Source organism: Carcharhinus amblyrhynchos, unplaced genomic scaffold, assembly GCF_965287045.1.
Source record: "Carcharhinus amblyrhynchos unplaced genomic scaffold, sCarAmb.v2.hapA scaffold_52, whole genome shotgun sequence".
NCBI classification, from domain to species: Eukaryota; Metazoa; Chordata; class Chondrichthyes; order Carcharhiniformes; family Carcharhinidae; genus Carcharhinus; species Carcharhinus amblyrhynchos.
In genome coordinates, this window is record NW_027649793.1 from 1,352,410 (window position 1) to 1,363,671 (window position 11,262).

Sequence of the window (11,262 nt, forward strand, 5' to 3'; positions counted from 1 at the left end):
ATTGAGAGTTATAGATAGGCCTGGTGGGTATGGATATGATTGGTGCAACTTGTAGGCCAAAGGGCCTGTTTGTGCTGTAGTGTTCTGTGTTCTATGTCAACTGGTTCTCCTTTATCTAACGTCCTTATTACCTCCTCAAAGAACTCTAACAGATTTGTCAGATATGACCTCCCCTTGACAAAGCCATGCTGACTCAGACCTACTTTATCATGTGCCTCCAAGCACTCTGCAATCTCATCTTTAATAATGGACTCTAAAATCTTGCCAATGACCAAAGTCAGGCTAACCGGCCTATAATTCCCTGTCTGCTGTCTTTCTCCCTTCTTAAACAGCAGAATTACATTAGCTACTTTCCAGTCCCCTGGAACCCTCCCTGCCTCCAGTGATTCCTGAAAGATCACCACCAATGCCTCCACAATTTCCTCAGCTATCTTTTTTAGAACTCTGGGGTGTAGTCCATCCAGATTTATCCACCTTCAGACCTTTCAGTTTCCCCAGAACCTTCTCCTTAGTGATGGTCACTACACTCACCTGTGCCCCTGACCCTCCTGGACCTCTGGCATCCCACTGGTGTCTTCCACCATGAAGACTGTCGCAAAGTAATTATTCAGTTCCTCTGCCATTGCTTTGTTTCCTATTATTACTTCTCCAGCCTCATTTTCCATTGGTCCAATGGCTGTCTTTGCCTCTCGCTTACCTTTTATATATTGAAAAAAAACTTCCTATCTTCTTTTATATTACTAGCTAGCTTACACTCATTATTTCATCTTCTCCCTCCTTATTGCTTTTTTGGTTGTTTTTTCTGCTTGCTTTTAAAGGCTTCACAATCCTATGGTTTCTCACTAAACCTTGCCACTTTGTATGCTTTCTCTTTTGCTTTTGTGCTGCCCTTGACTTCCCTCATCAGCCATAGATGCCTCGTCCTCCCCTTAGCATGTTTCCTCCTCCTTGGGAATGAATTTCTGTCATGCCTCCCGAATAACTCTTAAAATCTCCTGCCATTGCTGTTCCATTGTCTTCCCTGCTCGGCTCCCTTTCCAATCAACTCTGGCCAGCTCCTCCCTCATGTCTTTGTAATTACCTTCATTTAACTGTAATACCATTACATCTGACTGCAGCTTCTCCCTCTCAAACTGCAGGATAAATTCTATCATATTGTGGTCACTGCCTCCTAAGAGTTCCTTCACCTTAGGTTCACTAATCTTGTCTGCCTCAGTATTTATTACCAAATCCAGAATTGCCTGTTCCCTAGTAGGCTTTGTCTCAAGCTGTTCCAAAAAACCATCTCTTAGACATTCCAAAATTCCTTTTCTTGTGATCCACTACCTATCTGATTTTCCCAGTCCATCTGCATATTGAAGTCCCGCATGATTATTGTAATATTGCCTTTTTTTACATGACTTTTCTATCTCCTGATTTATTTTCTGCCCCACTACTGGCTACTGCTAGGGGGCCAGTACATAACTCTCATCAGGGTCTTTTTACCTTTGCGATTCCTCAACTCTACCCACAGAGATTCTATACCATCTGATCCTATATCGCTTCCTGCTATCGATTTAACTTCATTTTTTACTAACAATGCAACCCCACCACCTTTGCCCATCTGCTTGTCCTTCCGATAGGACACATATCCTTGGATATTTAAATCCCAGCCCTGTTCCTTTTGCTGCCAAGTCTCTGTGATGCCCACAACATCGTACTGGCCAATTTCAGTGTGCACAACAAGCTCATTTACCTTGTTGTGGGCTTTCACCATGAACCAGAATAAAGGCATTCCCAAAAATCAGACAGCCAGGAATGTGGTTGGGAATCCTGGAATCAGGACCTGTCTGTCAGTTTTAAAGAGCCTGAATCATTGCAAAGCCTGAAAATCCAGCCCCAATGTTTCAGGTCAGTGATCTTTTGTCTGAACTGGAAAAAGTTAGAGATGGAACAGGTTTTAAACAAGTACAGAGAAAGGAAATGGGAGACATAGAAATAGAACAAAGGGGAAGATTGTGATAGGGTGGAAGACAGGAGAGATCGAAGTGATAAAAGGGGTGATGGTGTAAGACAAAAGGAGAGATGGAAATGGGATAAGTGAGAAACAAGAGAAGGTATAAATGGGAAAAACAGAATCAGTAACAACAGCCGTCCTCTTAAAGAATGGGGGCAGAGGGTTAGATTGGAAATTGTTCAATTCAGTGTTGTGTCTAGAAGGCTAAAAAGTGTTTCAGAACATTTGATGCAGATTGGATTCTAACCTAGCAGTGATGGTTCTTTGATTTTTGATTATATTTGATTTATTATCGTCACATGGATTAGTATACAGTGAAAAGTATTGTTTCTTGCATGCTATTCAAAGCATAACATTCATAGAGAAGGAAATGAGAGAGTGCAGAATGTAGTGTTACATTCATAGGTAGGCTGTAGAGAAAGATCAACTTAATGCAAGGTAGGTTCATTCAAATGTCTGATGGAGCAGGGAAGAAGCTGTTCTTGAGTCGTTTGGTACGCGACCTCAGACTTTTGTATCTTTCTCTCGACAGAAGGTGGAAGAGAGAATGTCTGGGATGCATGGGGTCCTTAATTATGCTGGTTGCTTTGCCGAGACAAAGTCAGTGGATGGGAGGCTGGTTTGCGTGATGGATTGGGCTACATTTACAATTTTTTGTAGTTTGTAACGGTCTTGGGCAGAGCAAGAGCCATACTAAGCTGTGATACAACCAGAAAGTATGCTTTCTAAGTTGGATTTGTAAAGTTTCTGTGGACTTGTTGCAGTGACAGGCGAACTGTAGTAGATCCTGGAAATCCAAGAGGCTGGAATTCATTCGTGCCATGACTAACCTTTCAGTCTGACTGAGGGGATAAAAGCAAAATACTGCGGATGCTGGAATCTGAACTAAAACAGAAAATGCTGGAATATCTCAGCAGGTCTGACAGCATCTGTGGGGATAGAATAGAGCCAATGGTTTGAGTCTAGACGATCCTTTGTCAGAGCGAAGTCAGTTTTAAAGAACGTCTCCCATTTCCTGTTTTTGTGCTTGAGGGGATCGCTTGTTCCCAATGTGTGAAAATACATTTGAGACTTTTAACTGACAGCAAGAAATGGAGATATTAAATATTTTTGTTTCATGCAGGTTGTGATGAAGTGGAAATAGATTATGGTAAGTACAGAACAATGATACAATTCAATAAACTGTCTCCTAATTTATAATAAACATCGAAGCACAGTTCCTGAATATTTCAGTGTCAATGCTGAAAGACCAAATTGTATTTTTATTTTTTTTAATTGAGCTGCTTTATTCCTACTATTTCCATTCACTGAAACAATATAACAGTTACCATGTTACTGCAAATATTTCACATATTAACCATACATCTGTGAATATATTTTATAAAGCTGTTCAATATTTAGTTGTAATTTACACTGTAAAGCTGTTGTGTTGCAGATACATTCTGATTGCATGATGCTTGGAATGAGAGCGTTGATATATCCAGGGTTCTTAACATGATTAGGTCAAGAGGTTGAGACAGCTTGCTGCTCTTGGTTTCTGGGGATTAGTTGAGTGTGGGAGTGGGCAGAAGGTCTGTGTTAGCAGTTGTGGTCATGGTCCTTTGTGTGGGTCGATGTGCTTGGAGGGACAATGCTGAGTGATCCTGCAAAATCCCCTGCATTGCTTGATATTTTCCCAGTTCGGTCATTTGTTCTGATTAGGAAATGTTTCACATACATTTCAAATACATTTGCCATGTGGAGGTTTGTACTTCACAGAGGGGAATGCAATTGTTGCAGCTAATAGCAAGAATTGTTCATTGTGGGGATTCTTTCCTCTCCATTGGACAGGCCTTGGTTTAACATCCAATCTGGAATCACTGTTCCACCAGATCCCATCTATCTGGAGAGTGAGGTTACAATTACCCCCATGTCTGTATTTTCAGAATGTCACTGTATGTGAGAAGAAATTATATGATAGTTTATTGTCTTTCCTATCTGGGCAATGAGCTGATTACCCACTCTTTTCAATCCTGCTTGATTTAATTCCATTGATTTCTTATTTCTACTCCCCTCCACCCCCCACCCCAACCCCACCTCTGGTTACAGTCTCCTCCAGTGATCCCCAAGGCTCCATCCGTACTTGAGTCTCTCCAATTCCACATTTACATGGAGCCCATGGGTGTTATCAGCTGAAAGGACAAGTTCAGCTTCTGTGTGTATGGGTGATGGTCAGACTTGCCTCTTCAGCCTCTCCAACATGGTGACTTTCCCCAGCTGAACATCAGTAACATGGGAGACTTATTAAGAAGGCTAATGTACATGGGATACAGGGTGATCTGATAAGGTGGATTCATAATGGGCTGAGTGGTAGGAATCAGAGGGTGGTGACATACGGCTGCTTTACTGATTGGGGGCCAGCTACCTGTGGCATACCGCAGGGATCTGTGCTGGGCCCCCTATTGTTTGTCATTGATAAGAAAATGATATAGATAACTATGTGGGAGGGGTGAGTTCTGTAAGTTTGCTGATGACACAAAGATTGGCTGAGTGGTTAATAGTGAGGTTGAGTGTCTTGGGTTACACGAAGATATAGATGAGATGGTCAAATGGGCGGATAAGTGGCAGATGGAATTTAACCCTGAAAAGTGTAAACTGATGCACTTTGGAAGGAGTAATTTGACAAGGAAGTATAATTTAAGAAGTCTGGCACTGGGAAGTTCCAAAGAACAAAGGGACCTTGGCATGTTTGTTCATAGATTTCTGAAGGCAAAAGATGGTGAAAAAGGCAGATGGTACACTCGCCTTTATCAATCAGGGAATAGATTACAAAAGCAGAGAGGTCACGATGGAGTTGTATAGAACTCTGGTGAGGCCACAGCTGGAGTACTGTGTACAGTTCTGGTCATCACATTATAGAAAGGACATGAACGCACTGGAACGGGTGCAGAGGTGATTGACCAGGATCTTGCCTGGGATGGAATATTTAAGTTGTAAAGAGAGGTTAGATAGGCTTGGATTGTTTTCTCTGGAGCAGAGAAGACTGAGGGGCAATCTGATTGAGATGCTCATGTTTATGAGGGCATGGACAGGGTCGATAGGAAGCAGCTGTTCCCCTTAGTTGAAGGGTCAATTGCAAGAGTACACAACTTAAAATTGAGGGGTGGGAGGTTTAGGGGGGGATTTGAGGAAAAACCTTTTTACCCAAAGGGTGGTGATGGTCTGGAATGTGCTGCCTGGAAGGGTGGTGGAGACGGGATGCCTCACATCCTCTAAAAAGTATCTGGATGAGTACTTGGCACACCATAACATTTCAAGGCAATAGGCCAAGTGCTGGCAAGTGGGATGAGGTGGGCAGGTCAGGGCCTTTCATGCATTGGAGCAGACTCGATGGGCTGAAGGGCCTCACCTACACTGTAGGATTTGGTGAAGACTGAGACCACATTATTCAGCTTCAATTAGAAATTAGAACCCTCAGTATTTTTAAAGTGTTGTTTTCAGGATATGGGCAATGCTGATCGAGGTAACATTAGTTATCAGTCACTAGTTACTGTGAGATGAAGAGTTGATCACATTGTGTGGACTACAGTCTCTCACGCTCACTAACCCCACAAATACTTAATGATTCATTCAACCTCTGCCTCCCTTCCTTATCCTCCCCATCCCTCCCTCTCCCCACCCACCTCACCTCTTCAAATTCCCTCCCCGATGCTATCCCTTCCTGCCTCTCTCCCACCTCCGACTCTCTCCCTCTGTCCCCCTTTTCCCCTCCCTCAACTCTCTCCCCTCTACCTCCCTCCATCCTTTCTCACTTTAATTTAATTTATTATTGTCACATGTATTAGCACAGAGAAAAGTATTGTTTCTTTCACGCTATACAAACAGAGCATACTGTTCATAGAGAAGGAAACAGCGACATCGCTAGGGTGAAGAGAAAGATTAACTCAGTGCAAGGCAGGTCCATTCAAAAGTCAGCAGCAGGGAAGAAGCTGTTCTTGAGTCGGTTGGTACTGACCTCAGACTTTTGCATCTTTTTGCCAATGGAAGAAAGTGGAAGAGAGAATATCCGGGCTGCGTGGGATCTGTAATTATGCCGGCTGCTTTACCGAGGCAGCAGGAGATGTGGTCAGATTCAATGGATGGGAGGCTGGTTTGTGTGATGGTTGGGCTACATTCACAGAAAGCTTTCTGTGTGCATCTGTAAAAGTTGATGAGAGTCACTTGCCAAATTTCCTGAGTCTTCCAAGACAGTAGAGGTATTGATGGGCTTAACTATTGTATCACCATGGGGGGACCAGGACAGGTTGTTGGTGATCTGGACACCTAGAAACTTTGTCCCCATTGATGTTGACAGGGGCATGTTCACTACACTTCCTGAAGTTGATGACAATCTCCTTCATTTTGTTGACATTGAGGGAGAGATTATTGTTGCCACACCAGTTCACCAGATTCTCTATCTCATTCCTATAGTCTGTCTCGTCATTGTTTGAGATCTGACCCACGGTGGTGTCATCAGCAAACTTGAAAATCGAGTTGGAGGGGAATTTGGCCACATTCGTAGGTGTACAAGGAGTATAGTCGGGGACTGAGAACACAGCCTTGTGGGGTATTGGTGTTGAGGATGATCATGGAGAAGATCCTCCCCCTCCCTCTCTCTCCCCTCTCTCCCACCCTGCCCATCCATCCCTCTTCCTCACCTTCCTCCCTCTCTCTACCTTTCCTCCATCCCTCCCCCCCTCACTCTCTCCCCGTCTCCCAACCTGCCCAACCTCCCCCCCTTTCCTCCCCTCACCCTTCCTCCTTCTGCCCCCCTTCCTGTCCTCCCCCTCCTCACTCCCTGCCTCCCTTCTTCTCCCCCCTCCATCTCCATCTCTCCCATCTCACAGTCTCTCCCTTTCCCCATCTCACTCCCACTCCTCTCTCTCTCTCCCGCCTCTCTCCCTTTCACCCTGTATCCCTCTCACTGTATCCTCCCCCTCCCTTCTCTCCCTTTCTTCTCCCTCCCTCTCCCCTACTCCCTCCCTTTCCACTGTCTCCCAGCCTCTCTCGATGAACGGTGTGCTGTCTGTATAGTGTGCAAGAAATCATACTTTTCACTGTGTGCTAATACATGTGACAATAATAAATCAAATCAGGTCTCTCTCCCTCACCCTCCCAACCTCTCTATCTCTCTCCCTCACCTTTTCTCTAATCCTCCCATCACCCTCCCTCCCTCTCCCATCATCCTTCATCTCTATCAGCCTCCCTCCCCCCTACTCTCTTCCTCCCTCACTCCCTCCCCCCCTTCTCCCTACCCTGCCCCTCCCTCTTTCTCCCCCTCAATCTCACTCCCTCTTGCCTCCCACTGTCACCCTCATCCTCCCACCCACTCTCTCTCCCTCACTCAACCTCACTGTCCCATCATCCCTACCCTCCCTCTCCTGTCTTACCCTCCTCCTCCCTCCCTCCCCTTCCACCTCCTTCACTTTCCGCCCCCTCCCTCCCGCACTCCCTCATCCCTCTCTCACTCCCTCCCTTTCCCCTCTCCTCCACTTCTCCCCCTCACTCCATTCTTCCATACCTCTCTCCCTCACCGTCTCTCTCACTCTCTCCTCCATCTCCCTCCCTATGTCACACTCTCCCCATCCATCCTTCCTCCCTCTCACCCTTTTCTCTCCATCCCTCTCACCCACTCCATCTTCCTCTTCCTCCTTCTTTCCCTCTCCCACTCTCTCTCCCTCCCTCTCATTCACTCCCTCACCCTCTCCCTCCTCCCTCCTCCACCACTCTCCAGCTTGCCCCTCTGACTCACCTCTCCCCATCACTCTCTCTCCCTCCCACCCGTTCCACATCATCCTCCCCCTCGCCCTCCCTCACTCCTTTCCTATCATTCACCCCTTCTCCTTCCTGCCCTCCTTCTCCCCCCATCTCTCCTCCACATCCCCTCCTCCTCCCCTTCTCCCCCAACCCCCAACTCCCTCTGCCCCCAAACCCCGTCCTCCTCCACCGTTCCCCCTCCTCCACCCCCTCTTCCCCCACCCCCTCCTCTTCACCATGCTCCTCTCCCTCCACCTCTCCCCCCTCTAATCCACTCCACATCATTCTCTCTCTCTCTCCCTCATTGCTCCCTATTAATCACTCCATCTCCCTCCCTCTCCATCCTACCTTCCTTCTCCCCTCCTCCCCATCCCCTACTCCTCCCACTTCCCCTTCTCTCAATACCCATCTGTTCCTCCCCCTCTCCCCTCCCTCAATCTCTCAGTCCCCTCCCCAAAACCCCACCATCCCCCTTTCCTCCCACCTTCCCCTCACTACTCATGCTCCCTCACCCCCTCAACTCCCTCCTCCCCTCTCTCCCCACCCGCTCCCTCCCTGTCCGCCTCTGTCCTCTCTTCCCTCTCTACCATCTTTCCCCCTTCTCCCACCCCTCCTTCCCCCCTTTCCTCCCCTCCTCCCTCCCTACCCATCCTCGATCAACTCTCTCCCCACCCGCTCCTTCCCTCTCTACTCTCCCCTCTCCTCCCTCCCCCCACCTCCCCTCACTCCCTAACCCTCCGCACTCTTTCCCTACCCCCACCCTCTCTCCCTACCCTCCTCCTTAATCCCTCTCCCCTCCCTTCCCATTCTTCTCTCCTCCACTCCCCCTTCCTCTCCCTTTTCCTCCCCCTCAGCCGTCCCTCCCTCACCCTGTCCATACCTCCCTCTATCCCCTCCCTCTTCACCCCTCCCTATCCCCCGACCTACCCCCTCATTCCCTCTGCTCCCTCCCTCTCGCTCTCCCCCTCCTCTTCCCCATCATCTCCACCTCCCCCTCCTCTCCCCTCCCTCCTTCCTCCACCCCCTCCCTCTCTCCTCCTCCACCCCCTCCCTCTCTCCTCCTCCACCCCCCTCCCTCCCTCCACCTCCACCCCCTCCCTCCTCCTCTCCCCTCCCTCCCATCTCCCTCCCCTCTAACATCCTCCCCCTCCCTCCTTCCCTCCTCCTCCACCTCCCACCCTCCTCCTCTCCCCTCCGTCCCTCCTCCTCTCCCCTCCCTCCCATCTCCCTCTGCTCTCCCACTCCCTGTTCCCCTCCCCTCAAACATCCTCCCCCTCCCTCCCCTCATCCCCCTCTCCTTCTTCCACCCTGGCCTATCTCCTCTCTCCTCTCCCTCGCTCATCTCCCTCCCTGTCCCACCTCCCCTCTCGCTCTTCCCTGTTCCTCCTCCCCACTCCCTCCTCTCTTCCACTCACCTCACCTCTCAGCCGCCCCCCTCACCTCTCCCCCTCTCTTTACCTCCCCTCTCTTTCCCCCTCCCTCACTACTCCCCTCTCCCCCCTCAATTCACCCTCACTGTCCCTACCCCCCTCTCTCCCCTCTCCACCTCCCTCCCTCTCCCTCCCTTCTCGCCGTCCCTCCCCCTCCCCTCTACCCTCTCCTCATCCCAGACCCCCTCCCTCTCCACCCGGCCCATCCCCTCCCCCCCTCCCTCCCCATCCCTCCACCCCTCCCTCCTCCACACCCAACTACCCCCCGTCTCCCCCTCTCCCACTCCCTGGCCCCCCTCTCTCTCTCCCCCTTCTCTCACCCGCTCCCACTCACCCCTTTCCACTCCGGCCCCACCTCCCCTGTCTCCCCCTGGCCTATCCACTCTCCCTTCACTCATTCCCTCTCCCTACCCATCCTCTTCCTCCCTCCCCCTCCCCTCTCCCCCTACCTCACCTCTTCTCCTCTCTCCCTCCCGTCCCCTTCCACTCCCTCCATCCCCTCTCCTCCCTTGCCACTCTCCCTCCCTCCCCTCTCCCTTCCTCCCCTCCTCCCTCACTGCTCCCTCCTCCCCTCTCCCCCTCCCCCCCTGCTCCCTCCTCCCTCTCCCCCTCCCTCCCTGCTCCCTCCTCCCCTCTCCCCTCCCTCCCTGCCCTCTCCTCCTCCTCTTCTTCTTCCTTCCACCGTCTAAACCCCCCTCCCCTCTCCCACCAGACCCTCTCCCTCCCCTTCCCTCTCCTTCCCCCTCCCCTCCTCCACTCTCCCATCCCCTCCCTTCTCCCCGTCCCTCCCCTTTTCTCCCCCCACGTCCCTCCCCTCCCTTTTTCTTCCCGTTCACCCTTCACTCTGCTCTCCCCCTCCCTCCTCCTCTCCCTCTCCCTCCACCTCCACCCCTCCCTCCCCCTCCTCCTCTGCCCCCTCCCCCCTCCTCCGCCCCTTCTCTCCTCTCCCACTCCCTCCTCTTCCTCAACTCCTCCCCTCCCTCCCTCCTCCACCTCTCCCCCTCCCTCCTCCACTTCCTCCTCCTCTCCATGCCCGGTTCCTCCTTCCCCCGCCTCCTCCTCTCCCAACCTCCTCCTCCTCTCCCCCTCCCTCCTCTCCCCCTCCCTCCTCCTCCTCTTCTCCCCCTCCTCCTCCTCCTCCTCTCCCCCTCCCTCCTCCTCCTCTTCTCCCCCTCCCTCCTCCTCCTCCTCTCCCCCTCCCTCCTCCTCCTCCGCTCCCCTCCCTCCTCCTCCGCTGCCGCTTCCTCCTCCTCCTCTCCCCTCCCTCCTCCTCCTCTTCTCCCCCTCCCTCCTCCTCCTCCTCTCCCCTCCCTCCTCCTCCTCCGCTCCCCTCCCTCCTCCTCCGCTGCCGCTTCCTCCTCCTCCTCTCCCCCTCCTCCTCCTCCTCCTCCCCCTCCCTCCTCCTCTTCCTCTCCTCCTCCTCCTCTCCCCCTCCCTCCTCCTCCTCCTCTTCCCCTCCCTCCTCCTCCTCTTCCCCTCCCTCCTCCTCCTCTTCCCCTCCCTCCTCCTCCTCTTCCCCTTCATCCCTCCTCCTCTTCCTCTTCCCCTCCCTCCTCCTCCTCTTCACCTCCCTCCTCCTCCTCCTCACCTCCCTCCTCCTCCTCCCCTTCCCCTCCCTCCTCCTCCTCCCTTCCCCTCCCTCCTCCTCCTCCTCTTCGCCTCCCTTCTCCTCCTCCTCTCGCCTCCCTCCTCTTCACCTCCCTCCTCCTCCCCTTCCCTCCCTCCTCCTTCCCTTCCCCTCCCTCCTCCTCCTCCTCTTCCTCTCCCTCCTCCTCTCCCCTTCCCCTCCCTCCTCCTCCTCCTCCTCCCTCCTCCTCCTCCTCCTTCCCCTCCCTCCTCCTCTTCCCCTTCCCCTCCCTCCTCCTCCTCCTCCTCTCCCTCCTCCTCCTCCTCTTCCCCTCCCTCCTCCTCCTCCTCTCCCCCCTCCTCCTCCTCCGCTACCCCCCCTCCTCCTCTCCCCCTCCCTCCTCTCCCCTCCTCTCCCCCTCCCCTCTCCCCTCCCTCCTCGCCCCTCCCCTCGCCCCCTTCTCCCTCCCTCCCTCCTCCTCCTCTCCCCCTCCC

The 11,262-nt window shown here is 51.8% G+C and overlaps 1 protein-coding gene across 1 annotated transcript in view; it reads left to right on the top strand.

The window, feature by feature from the left end:
* Positions 1-11,262, top strand: part of LOC145337550 (butyrophilin subfamily 1 member A1-like) — a 127,017-nt gene that overhangs the window by 46,510 nt on the left and 69,245 nt on the right. Inside the window, exon 8 of the mRNA XM_080182342.1 lies at positions 3,120-3,193. Within this exon, the coding sequence (XP_080038468.1) occupies positions 3,120-3,193 (74 nt within the window). The remainder of the gene's footprint in view (positions 1-3,119; positions 3,194-11,262) is intronic.